General features: G+C 35.2%; 4 protein-coding genes across 8 annotated transcripts; 2 read left to right on the top strand and 2 right to left on the bottom strand.

Moving 5' to 3' along the window:
• Positions 1-479: 479 nt before the first annotated feature.
• Positions 480-3,995, bottom strand: LOC110379544 (leucine-rich repeat protein soc-2 homolog). The gene has a single exon (XM_021339255.3). The coding sequence runs from the start codon at positions 3,638-3,640 to the stop codon at positions 1,937-1,939; it is 1,704 nt and encodes a 567-aa protein (XP_021194930.1). The 5' UTR covers positions 3,641-3,995; the 3' UTR covers positions 480-1,936.
• A 172-nt stretch (positions 3,996-4,167) lies between these two features.
• On the top strand, positions 4,168-8,874 carry LOC110380670 (cleavage stimulation factor subunit 2 tau variant). 2 transcript variants are annotated; one of them, XM_064037754.1, is made up of 11 exons: positions 4,168-4,363; positions 4,444-4,712; positions 4,916-5,041; positions 5,310-5,417; positions 6,107-6,203; positions 6,600-6,662; positions 6,960-7,092; positions 7,441-7,476; positions 7,884-7,990; positions 8,303-8,385; positions 8,541-8,874. In XM_064037754.1, the coding sequence occupies exons 1-11, from the start codon at positions 4,300-4,302 to the stop codon at positions 8,661-8,663; spliced, it is 1,209 nt and encodes a 402-aa protein (XP_063893824.1). In that variant the 5' UTR covers positions 4,168-4,299; the 3' UTR covers positions 8,664-8,874. The 2 variants fall into 2 exon arrangements, with proteins under 2 accessions (XP_063893824.1, XP_063893825.1); XM_064037755.1 differs by lacking the exon at positions 7,441-7,476 and having other exon boundaries at positions 8,541-8,872.
• A 152-nt stretch (positions 8,875-9,026) lies between these two features.
• LOC110380746 (protein CREG1) lies at positions 9,027-12,986 on the top strand. Of its 4 annotated transcripts, none has more exons than XM_021340843.3 (6): positions 9,027-9,179; positions 10,103-10,295; positions 10,914-11,068; positions 11,371-11,490; positions 11,904-11,985; positions 12,472-12,986. In XM_021340843.3, exons 1-6 carry the CDS (start codon positions 9,114-9,116, stop codon positions 12,696-12,698), a joined length of 843 nt encoding a protein of 280 aa, XP_021196518.3. In that variant the 5' UTR covers positions 9,027-9,113; the 3' UTR covers positions 12,699-12,986. The 4 variants fall into 4 exon arrangements, with proteins under 4 accessions (XP_021196518.3, XP_021196541.3, XP_021196525.3 ...); XM_021340866.3 differs by lacking the exon at positions 9,027-9,179 and adding an exon at positions 9,611-9,722; XM_021340850.3 differs by lacking the exon at positions 9,027-9,179 and adding an exon at positions 9,744-9,893.
• Positions 12,718-17,364, bottom strand: LOC110380737 (golgin-45). Its single transcript, XM_021340831.3, has 6 exons — positions 17,173-17,364; positions 16,537-17,036; positions 15,868-16,005; positions 15,500-15,561; positions 14,958-15,342; positions 12,718-14,632 (listed from the first exon to the last, which is right to left on the bottom strand). The coding sequence occupies exons 1-6, from the start codon at positions 17,198-17,200 to the stop codon at positions 14,489-14,491; spliced, it is 1,257 nt and encodes a 418-aa protein (XP_021196506.3). The 5' UTR covers positions 17,201-17,364; the 3' UTR covers positions 12,718-14,488.
• Positions 17,365-17,613: the final 249 nt, after the last annotated feature.

Consider the following 17,613-nt stretch of genomic DNA (forward strand, 5'->3'; position numbering starts at 1 on the left):
AATGAGTCCGTTCATCCCCATCCATGTACTCCCTTTATATACTTCCTTATGTACTCCCTTTATATACTTCTTTGTGTACTCCCTTTATGTACCTACTTCGTTATATATTGCGTTATGTATGTACTCCCTTTATATAGGTACTTCTTTGTGTACTCGCGTTATATACTTCTTTGTGTACTCCCTTTAGATAGTTCCTTATGTTCTCCCTTTATATACCCCATATCCCTTTATATCCCGCTGTGGGTAAGCAGCGGTGAGGGAGTGTCAAACTCTTACTGACTAAAAACCGTCGTGTTCCGTCGTAGGCCTTTTATGTACCAGGGCCGCGGTAACTCTTTCGAACAATCCCGCAGTCCTGGCAGGGCTCAGATTTACGTTTGAACTAACTATGATCGTCGGTGCTAAGCTATTTAAAGATTACTAGGCTAAGCCCATGGAGTATTTATAAAAGGTCAAAAGGATTTTAAATAAAAAACTCATTACTATATAATTTATTTATTTCATAACATGTTTACATGTTACTGAAACATTGATTAAAAACGAATAACTACACACGGATCAACATTAAAATTAGGACAGGTTTCACCAGAGCGCTTAGCACAAGTCGCAAAAACAGCAATCTCTTTATTGAAAGGGTCAATAATACATTATATTGTTAGGGTGGTTATAGTATGTCATGGAATACATCAAATACATGAAAATCGTCATTACGAAATCAATTTTACTGTGACTAGACATCTATCATTTTATCGTATAAAATATTAACATCAATCTTTTTTTTTTAGAACTAGGAATATAAAAATTGTAAAGATGTAATACATAAAAGGTTGATCTTAATTAACTAAATCGTGTGCGCACTTGAAATATTAAATAAAAAAATGCATTAGGAATAATCCTGCACGTGAATATAGCCACAAAAGAATACAAATGGTATCTAATTTCTAAATAACATACACTTATAAATAAGAAAATGTTAAATGCAACAGATAGGAAACCTATTGTAAATAATGCATAATTAGTCATGATGATAATGAGGAATTTCCTCAAAACAGTAAACACACTGTTAAAACTCCAATAATGTAATTATGAGATCTTTCAAAAGTTTAAAATTGATGTAAAATACCCACATATTTAACTCGTCTACAAAACATCAAAATCTAAATAACACACAAAATACTGATTAAAAACATTAGTGTATTTTTTAAAATATTTAAATGCCAGTACTTCATGAAAACAATTTGTGAGAAAATGCTTTTAAATATCAATTTAAAGGTACTGCTAGATATTGTCCAAACGAAGAGTTTCTTTGAAAATGCTTTTAAACAAATAATTTACTTAATCATAGTTAACTGGTATCTTATGACACTAAGCTCAATAGATTGCACATGCTTCTTATTTGGGTCTTCATATTACAATATAACAATCAGAATAAGAAGCTTTTTGACACTTGATATTGAAAGATCATTACTTACTATTTAAAAAATCCATTTATGGACTGGAAAACATGGATAATATTATTATTGTGCATTTTATATACAGCATTTTACAATATACTTTTACCTACTAACACTAATCAGTTTGTTTTTGTGATTTTATAATTTTTGTGATACCAATAAAACAATTTCTTAAATCTTAAACATCTATTACATAATAATGAAAACATTAAATAGTATAATATATTGGGAGTTATATCTATCAAACTGGACACAAAAATACATTGAAATAAATTGATAGACAGAATCATAAAAACATTTCAACCCACAATTATGTCAATTCTTACATTTAAACATTACTAGTAGCATACAATGGGTATAGTATTTTTTTTATTTCTCAACAGAAACTTTTGAGTATACATTTTCTGGATAAGCTTGCCATTTCAAGCACCTAAAAAAGTTTACTAGCCTTCTCCGGCCGGTAAATAATCATCTTCCTGATATCACATAGCTCTATATGGCCCTTGAGACTTTAAATATTGAATTACTAGAGAAGGTCCCGAGGACACCACTTCTGGTGGAATAGCAGTCAGTGGGCAGTTCTCAATGCTCATGATCTGTAAGCTCACACAAAGTGCTAGCTCAAACGGCAGATTGCACAGGTTGGGGTTGTCATTCAGATAAAGTGATTCTAGATTCTCCAAAGTGCCAATTTCCTCAGGTAAGTATTGCAAGTTGTTTTCACCAACACTGAGATATGTCAGGTTGGTCAGGTGGCCAATTGAGCGGGGCAGTGATGTCAGCTGATTTGACTGAACAATCAGTTTTTGTAAATCATGCAGAAAACCAATTTCATTTGGCAAAACTTCTAACTTGTTTTCTTCAAGATCCAAAACCCTCAATTTCCTTAGGCTTCCAATACTGGGAGGTACCCGCTTCAAGCAATTATTAGATAATATCAGAACTTCTAAGTTTTGTAGGCATTGTATGTCATCAGGTAATTTGGCCAACTGATTTGTTCCCAAGTTGAGTTCCACCATGTTTACCCAGGTTCCAATATCAAGGGGAAGAGATGTAAGCAAGTTCTCTTTCATGTTCAACTTAGTGACATTCTTAGCCCTGGAGAATATTCCATATGGAATTTTGTCAATCTGATTGTGCTCCAGATTTATAGAGAACACATTAGTAAACTGAGCTGGACCTCCCGACGGGTAGCTCCCAAATGAGTTCCTTGATAGAGTGATACTTGTCAGTTCATTTAAACTAGCCAAGAGGCCATCAGGCAGCTGGGATATAGAATTCCCTTCAACATTAAATTCATCCATGTGCTTGCAGTTGCTGAGTGAGGCAGGGATAGCAGTCAGTCTGTTGTATCTGAGGCCCAGGCGGGTAATGGCTTGCAGATTGCCGATGGTCTCGGGTATATCCAATAACTCATTGTGTTGAAGGTCAAGTGTTGATAAATTAACACAATTACCAATCTCTTGTGGTAAATGCTCTAAATGATTGTGTGAAACATCAAATGTTACTAAATTCACCAATTTGCCAATTCCAGATGATAATTCTTTGATTTTATTTTCTCTTAAACTTAACATTGTCAAATTAGTCAAATGGGAAATTCCATTGCCAACAACTCTGATTCTATTGAATCTTAAAAATAATGTTGTCAGTGATGTGAGCTTATAAACAACGTCTGGTATGTCATTGAGCTTGTTGTGTCGCAGATCTAATACTTTTAAACACTTCAAGTTGGCGAGGGACTGTGGTAAACTTGTGAGTGAATTCTCATTCAATGCTAATGTTTGCAGGTTCACCAGACATCCAAACTCTGCAGGCAGTAATGCTAGCTTGTTTCCATACAAATAAAATTCCACTAAGTGGGTAAGATCACGGACATTAGGTGGGAGACAAGTAATGGAAGATTTGCTTAAATCAAGCCGTTTAAGTCCTTCGTCACGGCATCTTTGAAATTCTTTGATAATATCTAAATCTGCCTGTATGGGTTTATTCTTCTTGGCTGTGGGTTTCGGCTTATTGGACTCCGGATGCTTGACAGTCACGACCTTCGGCCGAGCACCCTCAGCGTTCGTCAGCGACGCAGTGGATAGCTTCTTTTCTCTCATGCTTTGATATTTATCTCTCGGGCTCACAGTACCAACAGAATCTAATGCTTCAGAATTTTCTCTCGATGAATTATCGAGATTCATTCCGTTCTATTCCAAACACCAACAATAGGTTCAGAAAATCTCTTACTCTTTTATATTATTTACTAAAACACTCTTGACATGGTTTTGTCATCTCATCGTATTAGACACAAATCAATACCCTATTTCAGTGGTATGAAATGAACGACTTCCTGCACTCATCCACGATAACACTCGCATATAAATAGCACTTTACACTAACGACGCAATGTTAAACTGAATCAATAGCATAAAATTCTTCAAACAGGCGCAGTAATCACAAAAATTGTAATTTTCACGAAAACAGATTTGCTCAAGTCAAGCGAAAATGGAATGGAATTCGATTCAGACAGATTTCATTTCATTTCAAGCAGGCAGGATTTGACAACCAAGCCTATAGATAAAAATTATAATAAACAAAAAAATCGTTTCGATAGTAAATTAGGCAAATACAGTGTGACCATAAACCGAAAAATCGACTAAGGTAACTCGGTTCATCTCTATAGATTTCATTATCTGTGACCCTCCTTCACTCTCTTGTCTCTGGTAATTGACAGCATCACTGCGTACGTCAACTTCAAAGTTGTTAATTTTTTACAGGTTATATTCATCGGAAGCTGAGTCGGTATTTATGTTAATTTTGTTATTTTTGAGTAAATAAGCAAGCCTACACAGCATTCACCATGGATAAAAGTAAAGAGAAGGAAGAACAGAGTATCATGGACAAGTCCATGAGATCTGTCTTCGGTAAGTTTTGAACAACAGTTCATAACAGTATCTAACGATCATATTTATCAACAAATATGAATTCGGTGTTTCTTTTCCAGTTGGTAATATACCGTACGAAGCTACAGAAGAGAAACTGAAAGATATATTTAGTGAAGTCGGTCCTGTGCTGTCGTTTAAGCTTGTGTTTGACAGAGAAACCGGCAAGCCTAAGGGATATGGTTTCTGTGAATATAAAGATCAGGAGACTGCCCTCAGTGCTATGCGGAACCTCAACGGATACGAGATCGGTGGGCGATCCTTGAGAGTAGATAATGCTTGTACTGAGAAGTCTAGGATGGAAATGCAAGCATTGATGCAAGGGCCTCAGGTGAACTCCTTTTCTACTCTGTATAACAATTACACATTACAATAAGTTACAGCTATTCTCTCTTACAAATACTTCTTAATATTGAAACCAGTGTACACACTTAATATCTAATAAAAAATTTCAACTTTCCAACACATCACTTTTTAGTATACAAAAAATATCTCTACTTTTTGTGATGTTATTGTGTCTATACACTGTTACAGATAGAGAATCCTTACGGAGAGCCGTGTGAGCCTGAGAAAGCTCCAGAAGCCATCAGTAAGGCTGTGGCCACTCTCCCTCCAGAGCAGATGTTTGAGCTCATGAAACAAATGAAGTTATGTATCCAGGTAAACAAAACACTTATGAAATACTCAAGTTTTTTAAATGCTTGTAACTGTATAATATTTAATTATGACTGTACTTTAAGAATGTATTAATTGAGAATTCAAATCTTTCTTACTTTATATTATATCATGTTGTAAAATGAATACTACAGGCTTTGTCTACAAACATTTCTACTGCCAAGTGTTTCAGTTGTCAGAAAAAGAACAGTAAAGTGAAGTTACATATCTTTATTTTGTACATAAAAATGTAGATGTATTGTTTTGATTACAGAACAACCCCAATGAAGCTAGGAACATGATGCTGCAAAATCCTCAGCTGGCATATGCATTGCTACAAGCTCAAGTTATTATGAGGATTGTAGACCCAGCCACAGCTGTTGTAAGTAGTAATTTATACCTAGTAATAAATTGTCTGTTTGCGGAAACAGATAATATTAAGAACTACTGGTCTGGTTTGATGAAACATTTCTGTAATAAATAGCCCAACATATTAGCTTACTAGCTTTTGCCCGCGGCTTCGCTCGCGATAAGAAGTATTATTATTAATTAGGTACCTATGGTTTTTGCGGTATTTTATCCCCTTAGGGATGGAATTTATCAAAATCCTTTCTTAAGGGTTGCCTACGCCATAGTAGCTTTATGCATGCAAAGTCTCAGTCCGATCGGTTTAAAATTGACAAAGTTTCATACAAACTTTCATCCCCTATTTTATCCCCTTGGGGGTAGAATTGATCAAAATCCTTTCTTAGCGGATGCCTACGTCATAACATCTACCTGCATGCCAAATTTCAGCCCGATCCGTCCAGTGGTTTCAGCTGTGCGTTGATAGATCACTATGTCAGTCAGTCAGTCAGTCAGTCACCTTTGAGTTTTATATATTTAGATACTTTTTATCTGGGTGGAAGCAAGTTTTAAAATAAGCAATAGTAGTATGTAGTCCAAAAATACAATATAATTTGATGTACTTTATATACCAACAAGAAACTTGATTATAATAATAAACTGGAATCTTATCCTTTATGAGCAAGGGGAACAAAGGCCATACTGAACCTGATATTTTTATTGCAGAGCATGTTACATCCCAGTAACCCACTGCCACCATTGATTCAGCCGGGTGACAAGATTCCACCTTCAAACCATTATATTCCAAGCAACCCACCTCAGAGTAAGTAAAACTGCACAAATTTTAATACTGTACATTTTAGTTAAACTTCTCAAAATGAAAGAAACATCTTTTAGGGAAGATTCATACAAGCGGAAAATGCGTCGAGCGTATCGTAAATGTACTAACGCATCATTGGTTAGGTGTGAATGATTTAATGTTTTGTTATATATTTTTCTGTTTTGGCGTAATGCAACCGATAGTATGCAACGCATGCTCTGTCACATATGAACCTTCCCTTTACCAACTATTTGGGATTAGCTTCCAGTCTAACTGTATATAGCTGAGTATGGGCGTTTTACATTTGCAAATCAGATTTATGTTCTATTCATTTAGTACATAATAGTTTAGTAAGTAACAGTGTTTAACATTTAAATATTAATTTTATTTTCACTTTAGATCAACCGCCTCAGATGCCGCCGCTGCTTGCTGCGCCTGTCCCGCCACCAGCTCAATATGCGCGTGAGTAAAAATATGTACAAAAGTATATATAGCTAAAGCAAAAAGTGGTAATGCAAAAAAAGCTCTCGCAATCTGTACGTAGCACAACATTATAATGCCTACTAATAAAAAAAGATTACTATAATTCTGTCCAAGTTGCAACTTCATCTTCATCTACACATCTTGTCCACCCTATAAATATAGTGTGCTGAAAAACAGGTGTCTCTCTCTAACAAATCGGGAGAAAAATGCCCTATTATGTATAGGGCATTCTTCTATATACTTGATCACATATCTACAAAAGTTATATCCCCCCAGCTCGTCCACCAATGGGCGACATAGACCTGCGCGGGCGCGGCGCGGTGCCGCCGGCGCTGCTGGACCAGGACATGCGCAGCCTGCCGCCCGCGCCGCCGCACCCCGTGCCGCCGCCGCAGCACCATGCCGACACGTATGATATCTTTATTGATATATGTTATAGATTAAAAAGATTGGGAACTTCGGAGATTGACGATAGTCGCAACCAGTTGTCGGTGAAAGATTTTTACATATATTCATGTTAAATAATGTTGCATATATTCATGTTAAACATTTAGTGAGTTCAAATACATAAGTATTTGAACTCACTAAATGTTAAGAAAAACTGCTGGACTGATCTTCTTGAAGTTTAAGCTCAAAGTTAAACATTAATGTATCCTGCGAGATCTGCGGGTTATTTAAAGGTATCAGTTTTAAGTAACGTATTTTCAGTGCTAATTTGATAAAAATATACAAACTGACAAACCCCTTTTCTCTCAAGTATTGCTCCCCCAGTGGAGAAGCCTACAGAACCGATGTAAGTCACATTTTCATGATGTAACTTATGCAGTCTGGATTTTATAGTATTTGTTCATGTGATACCCTGCTTTATTTCCATTCACGCATGGTAGTTTTAAGTTTGTTTATTCCTAAAGGTTTCATTATCTTCAAATTTTTTAAATTATTTTGTATTTTTTTTTCTGGAATAACGTTGAACAACCAGAACTTCATTTTACTGGCAATCATTCAAAATATGCACCCATATTTAACCAACTTGAAGAATTTTCTGAATTTAAATATGACTATTCCTTTTTTGTCAGAAAGCAAAAGCTATCTATAAAAAAGCTTCCGTAGAATAGCAATTAGTGTTTTTCTTAAATTTATTTTAAGAATAATTTATAATGAATTCTTCATAAAATTAATATTATTTTTGTATAATAACAGTGGTTTCCCCCGCGACCCGCGCCTGGCGAGCATGCAGACGCAGTCGTTCAGCGCCGACCCGCGCGTGCGCTCCAACGATCCACGCACGCAGCAGAAAATTCAACAACGTATGTTATTTAGCTTTCATTATATAAATGTAATTAAGCTCACGAATTTTATAATGAGCCTTTACGCATTAGTTCACCAACAACATAAACGCCGCGCCGTTTTCTTAAAACAAATATTTGCTATGAATTTTCACGTCTATTTTCCAAATTAAACAGTTGCTTTCAGAATAGCGGACTTGTATGTTGTTAGTGAAATTGGGTCTTGTTTACTCATGGTTGTTTTTAATACACTTTTCCTTCTCAACATTCGACACATTTCTTCTAGTAATTTTCAGTTTATTTCGTTGTATTTTACTATTATTATGCTTGCAGAACAAATGCCACCTGGTATGCCAAGCGCAGCCCAGGCTAGAACTATCCAGGGCATACCTTCAGGAGCTTCCGATCAAGAGAAGGTAAGTTCCATATACACTTATGGGTCAAAAACAATTTTTTTACGTAATAATTTTCATTAATTGTGTTCATAAAAAAAAAACAAACAAAGAACTCTCCATCTTCATAATAATTATACCAAGATTCAAAAAGGTAATCAACGATTTCTCTCTCCCAGGCTGCGCTGATCATGCAAGTACTACAACTATCGGATGAGCAAATCGCCCTGTTGCCGCCAGAACAACGCGCCAGTATTCTGATGCTCAAGGAACAAATTGCTAAGAGCACTCAACAGCGTTAATTGAGATAACGCATCTATATTGAGACTTGATTCATGAATTTATGTTTTAAGCTACGGTTTTTTTTTTTCAATTTTAGAGTGTAAGTTAGTGACAGATTTATACCAGCCAGAAAAAAAAGTAATTTTATCTTTCAATGAGCTTAAATACTGCTCAGGCTGTAGATCTAATATTGATAATGATTAGACATATAGGCAACCGAATACGTTACGTTAGTAAGTAGGTATTTTATATTCTAATGTCAACAAAAAATATGGAAGTAATAAGAAAATATTTACGAAAAGCCTTTGTTTTTTTTACTTACCCAATTTTCGTGTTTACATTATAATCTTACATTTAATAATAATTAATCACTTCGAGATTATGAATCGTTTTTATGCTTCAGGTCAATTCAGGGCCCGTTATCGCGTACGTGATGTTTTTATCGTACAATATTAAATATTGATTATATTATGGGTATCATTTGCTGTTTATCCTGTAAGCCACTTGTTGCCTGGCTTTCGGACTGTTCGCATAAGGTATGTATCTTGTACCAAAGCTTTATCTCAAGATAATATCCTAACTTAGGGTGACGCATTATTTTTTTGGTGGTACGCGATGGAAGCATAAAATAATGTTTCGACTTAGTGAAAGAGGATCTAAGGAACCAATCGGTAAACGATTATAAAAGTATATTCGGTTATACTTAATTTCTTCAATAAAATAAATGTTGTATGTATGCAGTTGTTATTTATTACGAATTAATTAATATACCTGCTGTACATACAGTGATATGATGTAATTTTAATAATTAATATGATAATTATAACGGATTATGAATGAGTGATTCGTTATTATTACCGCCAAATGCAAGTTGCAACTGCAACTCGTCGGGTGTCGTCGCGTCCCCGTCTCTTGGACTATAATTACGACCTCAAATGTCAAACACCTGCCTGACTGCTGATTCACGTTTTGGTTATATGTTATTGTTTTCTAGACAATATTAAACAGGAATGAAATGTAATAATTTGTGCCTAACCGAAGACATTTACGATATTTTTTAAATATCAGAGAAACATAAGGTAGGTATTGCAATTATTTCAGCTTTCTTATCAATGAGGTTGGTATTAATCGCTTGGTTTATCCTCAAGTTGAGTTAAAACAATACCTATTTGTATTTGTTTATCGTTTATGTGCAAACTCATTCAGTTCCGTTCCTGCGTTTATAGAAAGCGAACGTGTCTATACGTATTGTACGTGATATGTTATGATTTGCGCACATTCCAAGTACTTTGGTTATAAATAAACATTAGAGACGCGTGACTTGTGTTTTTGGCAATGTATTCACATTTTAAGTACTTATAAGCATATTCAGATTTGATTCTTACGCCGGAAAATGTCGCTTGAATAATTCTCCTTATTTCCTCTTATATTTATTAAACTTAATAATATTTTGTTGTAGGTTTTCAAAATGAAGTGGCAAGTGATTTTATTCGCTTGCTTGTGCTTTTTAAATGCGTTCGAGTGCAAACATTATCGGGGGAAACATTGGCGGGAAAATGCGAATGAGGTGACGATGAGCCCACGCTATAGGGAGGGCCCTCCTGACCACACGAAGTTAATTGCTATGGCCAGATATGTTCTGCACAATGCTGGTAAGTTCATATTTATTTTGATATAAAAACTTTTAGTATAGGTAGGTATATTTAGGAGAAGCCCTTATAAATAATTCAAAGTTCTTGTTGACCCTACCAAGGGCCAAACTACGTGTTTTTGTTCTAGCAAAATATTTTATCGTAGTAGTTATGTACTATTCATATTACAATCAAAGATAGGTATCTAACTAAACAATAAATATTTACATATTTTAATTCCACCGTTATGTCCAAGTTTATGCTTATGTGACAGATGTCTTGTAGTTTTATTCTTGGTACTACCTCTTATATTTTCCTGTTGCGTTATTTTTTTCCACACACCTTTCTCGCCAAACTTGTCACACAAACGGCTCACAAAAAATTATATAGGTCCTTATTTACTTAATGCATAGGGCCCTTACTTCTTGAATACCTCCCTTGCGGGTTGATATATCTTAAAAAGTAGATACCTACCTATTCTGCGCAGCGTCTCGCGCGTACTCCGCCTACTCTCTAGCCGTCATAAAGTTTGGCGACAATATATCTACTGGATTTTTCCTAGGTTTCGCCTGTAAGAAAAGTGTTAATTTCCATTTTTACGTACATATACTACTAAACATAGGTTTAAATTTTCCGCAGGCTGGGCATCCTTAGCCACCATATCAGTTCTGCCAGCCATTGAAGGGTTCCCGTTCTCAAATGTCAAGTCTATCGTGGATGGGTCCCTCGCCAACTCGACCGGTATACCTTACTTCTACATGTCGCCTCTGGACTTCAGCGCTAAGGATTTATCGGTATGTTGGATTTACTTTAATGGTAGGGAATTGTATTGGGTATCTGTCATGACAGTTAAATTGTTAAAGCTATTCATATCTTGACACAGTGCTACGTTTTATACGTTGTCTTTCATCTCAAACACTCTCTGTGTAATCGAAGTCACCTTGCACCACCTTGATTCAGAACCTTTTTACTCTATATATGAATGAAAACCTATTTATCGTTTTGACCAAGTCAAACTCAACGCTGTCCACAAAAGTCCAGCAGTTTCTTTCGCTTAATAGCAAAAATTAAAATAAAATTGCAAAATTATCAACAGAAAAACAGCCGTGCCACTGTCCTCGTGTCACTAGAAGAAACGAGGTACTGCGAGAATCAGAAAATTGACCCGGAAGACCCACGATGCACCAGGCTCATGCTTTCAGGAAAAATGAAGAAGGTACCTATTATTTTATACATACCTATTTACTTTCCATTTACTCTAAAATCGTCTTTGAATTTAATTAACACGAGCTTAACTAAGGGTGCATCTACACGGTGCAGGTTACATGCATTTTAAAAACGTGCGGGTCCAGCGACTCGCGCATGTACCAAAGCAAACCCACCCGCGTGCTCGTCACTTGTTCATGTTAACTTGCACCGTATAGATGCACCCTAACTTTGAATATAGCAACTACATAAGTATAAATAATAACTACATAATAAGGACCTACTTAAGCAAAATGCTTCTGCTATCAATGCAGCTCAGATAAGTTTTGATATCTATAAGTAGTGCTTTATCAAGAACAGCAAGCATTGCAAAACACTAGACTATAATGTGTTTTGTTTACTAAAACAACGTTATGCATTCAGATACACGAGAACACAGCGGAATACGTGTTTGCAAAGGGCGCGTTGTTCGAGAGGCATCCGTCTATGGCTGACTTCCCTCCGGGTATGTACAAAGACGTATTGTTTGTATATAAATTGGTTCCGCGGTTCCAGCCGCGTAGGTACTGAGGGAAATATTTCCCGCATCTGAATATAAAGTAGCCTATATACTTTCTCAGGCTCTAGCTAGACTATCTGTAGATAGGATACCTAATTACAAGTTTATTTTTAATAAGGCAGAGTTACTTTCGCATTTCTAGCATAAGTAAGGATTGAATAGGTATTTTGAGAGGGTAAATTAACGATTCAATCAATATATTATTCAAAGAGGGGTAGGCAGAACAGAAGTATTTTAAAATCTTTATGACCCTAGGTAATAATTGCGGGTTTTTGCTTTTAATGGAACTCAAGTCCAAATCAACAATTTTCCTCTAACTTTGTTCGACGTAGGGCCAACATACCGATTGGCTTACTATACATATAGTTCGCAATACATAATGTACCTACTAGTGTATTCATATGTAGCTAATTATTTTTATACGATTTTCAGACCACAACTGGTTCGTAGCTAAGCTGAAGATAGTTCAAATCGCCATGGTTGACTGGTTCGGCGGCGCCAAGTACATTCCTGTTCGCGATTACTTAGCCTACAACTATACTGGCAAAGAAATGATGGACTTCCATAGTGAACGTTTGAGAAAAGCTGTAGCTGAAGAACTGGGCTACTTACCTTCAGCTGTGAACTTCAAACTCGAGAAAAAAGTTGTGGGGTATTAGTATGTCAACCTCTTTAAAGTTTTAAGAGTGCATAGACAACTCTTTACTGGTGAATAGGTTATACATATATGTATTTTCGTAGTTTTTGCATCCTTGTTAAGAATTCTCAATGATTGACTGAAAATCAGACGACAATATTGTTCTTTTTTATGGTAATGTTATGATATCAAGCTGTGATATATAAACAATGAAAACAAAGTTGTATACATACCTATACATATCTACTTATGCAATAAAGATACCAAGATAAGCTTTGTTATTAAATTAAATCATAACAGTAACAATAAATAGTTTTATTAATAAACAGAATTATGTACATTTTTACACAAAAATGCCTTTCGGAATGAATTTCACCACCTTCCACAAAATTATTTTATAAAAAGATTTCATTATAAATTACACTTTACACATCGTAAAACTAAAATACAATAAAAAAAAAAAACATCGATATCTTGTTTTCAGAAATAAGGCAAACGCTTGTTTTCCTACTAGAGTCAAGTTTCCAATTAAAGAATTAATTAGCCATATTTCTTTTCCGTTATAGAATAGCACATAAACAAGTTTCTGAGGTCAACATTCTACGTGACTTCATGAAATACAATACATACATTTTAATTAATATTTATGTAGGTACACACTTCGTTATATTTTAAGGAAAAGAGAAACATACCTACATATCGTTAGTTTATTGCGTACCTAAAATTAATTCAATTTTCATCAATTATTGTTACTATTTCTAAGGATCGTCGGAAGACATATTGCTTGGTTAGTTGGTTGGGTATTTCAAATAAAATTATTATTAAATCAGAGCACCATAATTATAATTATACTAGACTAGCCGTTTCCTGCGGTTTGACTTGCCATCCCTCGGTTAATCCTACCTCAATATCTAATATCAATCGGTTGAAACATTTCACATCATAAAAACAAAACACATTCACATAATATAAAATGTTAGTAAGGGTCAATGTTAAGATTTGATTACAAGTAGGTAGCCTGTTTACTAGCTTTTCCCACAAAATCTTATTACCTACCTATAATTACAAAAAGATAAATACTGATATTATTGATACGTCTTCATTAATTGACGTTCATTTTACTTTAGTGTCTTGAAATACTTTATTTTTCAAGTGATCAATCTACAAAAATCAGGAAGATTTTACACTGTTTAGATAAAGTACAGTCAGCAACAAAAGCCTGTAAACACAATCAAAATATCCCTGTACAAATAAAAATTAAAGTTAAATGATAGTCACAATCTCACAAGTTCAGATGTTGTTAAATTCAATAACATAGTATATTCGGCCTTCTGACTGGCAATGTTACAAACAACGCTGTAGTGTCGTCAAAATTTTCGTCGTAATATTTTTTTTCTACTGAAACTACATTTCCTGTGATAAATGAAACATCATTGAAGACATGTCATTTATTGAAGGTTGTTCCTACCGAATAATTGTTAACCAGTTACGCCCGTTTCCCATTTGAAATTAGCCCCATAATGGGAACAATCTTTAGGCAACAGTCATATTTATACTTATATTCTGGCTGTCATTGAATATCCTTGGCAGTCATTACGGGTAGTCAGAAGCCAGTATATCTGACACCAGTCTTAACAAGGCGTATTGGGTTGCCAGGGTAACTGGGTTGATGAGGTAAGATAGGGCAGTCACTCCTTGTGAATCTCAGGTACCCAGCTGCTTCCGGTTAGACTGGAAGCCGACCCCAACATAGTCGAGATGAGGACTCTCTATATACCTAATCTTGTGCTTTACCACTTAAAGACCTTTAAATTACAGTAGTTGGACTCTGCCGTGGCAATGTACGCAAGAAGCGATAGGTCTCACTGTATTACCGCTGCTGCTGTAAGCGTGGTGAACTAAGGCGTTCACTGGTGCCTCGTTCACTTTCTTTACGTCGAGAGGCATTGCCATTACCTGAAAAATTATAAAAAATATATATAAATAATAATGTTGATGATCTGAAGATCACCCGAGGTAGAATGCTTATGTAAGTATCAGTCAACTTATTATCCTGTATTACAATAGGTTGTCTTTTCCCACTAGGTGTAATTCGAAAATATAATATAACACACCATTTTTTAGTCCAAGGTATGATAAAGAAACATGTTGGAAGTAAAATTAGTAATTACATTTAATAACTATAAATTCTACCAACATTCTAGGTATTTTTCCACGATTTATTAGTAATACTGTAGAAAGATTTCCTGTTATTCATGTCCATGTATATGTAGGTACTTACATTTTCAGCATTCTTTTCGCCTTCAGTGACAGAAGGCAAGCTATTCAAATGACTTATATCTTGCTTTTCAACGGAACTGCTTATATTTTCCGATAGTTTCAGATTTACAGATGTCATATCCAGAATATTAGTTGAATGTGGTATCGTCGCGTTAAAATTCAGGTTACCAATTGGACGGTTGTACATTTTACTGTTTCCCACATATTCAGTAATGGCGATATTCTCAAGCCACTTTTCGTGTAGACTGTATAAGTTTTTGTATGTGCATAGCATCATATCGCGCGCCCTGCATCGCTCGTCCAGCAATTGTTTTATTGCTTGTTGTAAATTTTCAGTCTTATCGCTTAGTAATTTCTTGCATTGTGCCAATTCTTCCACCATCAAGCTAAAAACAAATAAGTCATTTGTAAACAAGCTTAGTGCTAAGCTTATTAATATTATCCTTATTAAAAGGGACAGTAATGTCATTACTATCCCTCCTTATTTTATAAACAAGTTTATAGATACATACAATTAACTACATAAAGGGAAGTCATGTTTACCTGCTTGCTAGGAATTTGCTTCTCCATACTTCACACTGGCCCGCTAACCATTCCGTTTGTTCCTACGAACAAGGTGAATGTTTTTATTCATCATCACAATATGCTACTATTGTAAAGAGTTGATCTATTTGCTACATGTTCACTCTCAAGCGGATAAATGAGTTTAGATGAAACTAAGCAGTAACATACATAGCTTACAAAACAAACTAAGAAAATTAGCAATTTTACCCCAGTATATAACAAAATAAATCTGACATCAATTACAACCTTCTTTTTGAATCATATTGCTATTTGCTCATTGGCTTGACTGTATGAATTTTTTAAAGACAGTGGGTTTGTGTTTTTACTTTTTAGAGTACCAAACATACCTGATGAGTAGACAAATGTTGTGCAGAATTCAACAAGGCATTAGCCAAGTGCTTCTTATCTTCATTGAGAGATTGTACTTGAGTCTCAAGGTCCTCACCCATAGATGCCACCAGCATTGTTTTTAATTCTTTGTTGACCTGAAGATAACACATTCTTTTAAACAATAGTATGATGCAATGGTGTTGGCATGATATAGCAGAAATATGTGTAAACATAAGGATGATAACTTAATAAATAGCATTAAGATTATTATGCTATTTAAAGAATGTTGGGATTTGCAGAACTAAGATATGAAACTTAGTTTATCTATAACATTGGTGGTTAACTCGATTTTTGTTTATCCTATCTTATATTTATTAAAGGCTGAAACTCAGCAAACATTCGTTTTCTTTGACCTAAATAAAATATAAGATGTCTGACCATAAGTGGCTGATGAACAATGAGCTGCACTTCTTTTGTTTACAGTGTCTAAAGAATGCGCTATTTATGGTAAAATGGAGATATATTATGTCCTTTCATTGCTAACAGTCACAATTCAGTACCCAGCAATGAGTGGAAAATTCTTTATTGTGTACATCGCTGTATTGTTGTCATTCAAGGCTCGTTAGTCTATACACTTTTTTACATTAAGTAGGAAGAAGGAAGTTATGGTTCAAAGAACAACTGACCTGAACTTGTTGCTTCAGCTGTTCCTTCAAAGATTCGTTTTCATGAGTCAAATCATCAATCTTTTTCTGCATCTCAGCTTTCTCTGTGTTGCTCGTATCAATATCCAAGGAAGTTTTATCACCTGTGGAGTTCAACTTTGGACGAGGTTTGAATTCTTTCAAACTAGTATTCATCTGAGACATTTGACTTATCAAGGTGTTAATGTCCATGTTGTTCCTCGACTTTTTCATCCCTTTTGAAGCCGTTTGAGGCGTCATCGGCTTCACGGCCGCTGGATATGGCTCATACGGCACAAACTTTGGTGTCTTCATGTTTATCGACTTCCTCTTATCTGACTGGATCACTTTTGTAGCGTACACTTGCACCAAACGAGCCGGTAATAAACTATCCTTCCTTGTCGGACTAGCGGTACTTTTAGAACCCACATTATTAATCGTTTCTGTTGTGCTTTCATCCGATTCCATTCCATCACCCGCCGTCCTTGTTTTACTCATTATCTCTAGAATAGAATAATTAATTACATGACAATCATCATTATAATATTCCAGATTAAGATAACAGAAACACAATCATAAAGGTACATAGTAAAATGAACACGAAATGCATGTAATAGATTGATTAAAAGATGTGCATACTTGGGTTAAAAGAATAAAGTTTATCCATATCTACAAGATAGAAAGGCAGGAAAATCAGATCGTATAATCACAAACACTGCATCTACCAAATTTTTAATAATATTTTATGTTCCTTTCCCTTTTGGCTTTGAATTTAATTACAAAATAAAGTAGTCCAGTTTGGTTCGTCTTCGTCAAGCAAAAGCAACACAAGACGTATTTTGAGCTGTCAATGTCATGATGACAATGTGTCATTAAGCAAAATGTCACAGTCAGAACACTTTTTTTAAATGGCTACATTTATTTTGATGCTATATCATCACAACTATGGTTCTGCACCACGACTCGTAACTGATAGCCAACAAAGATAGATAAATAGTTCCATATTTATCCGCCCGAATTATAACGGGCAGTGTAATGTTCAGCAGTAGATATTCTATGGCTGAGATAACGGAACCCCAT

The sequence above is a fragment of the Helicoverpa armigera genome, chromosome 14 (genome assembly GCF_030705265.1).
Source record: "Helicoverpa armigera isolate CAAS_96S chromosome 14, ASM3070526v1, whole genome shotgun sequence".
NCBI classification, from domain to species: Eukaryota; Metazoa; Arthropoda; class Insecta; order Lepidoptera; family Noctuidae; genus Helicoverpa; species Helicoverpa armigera.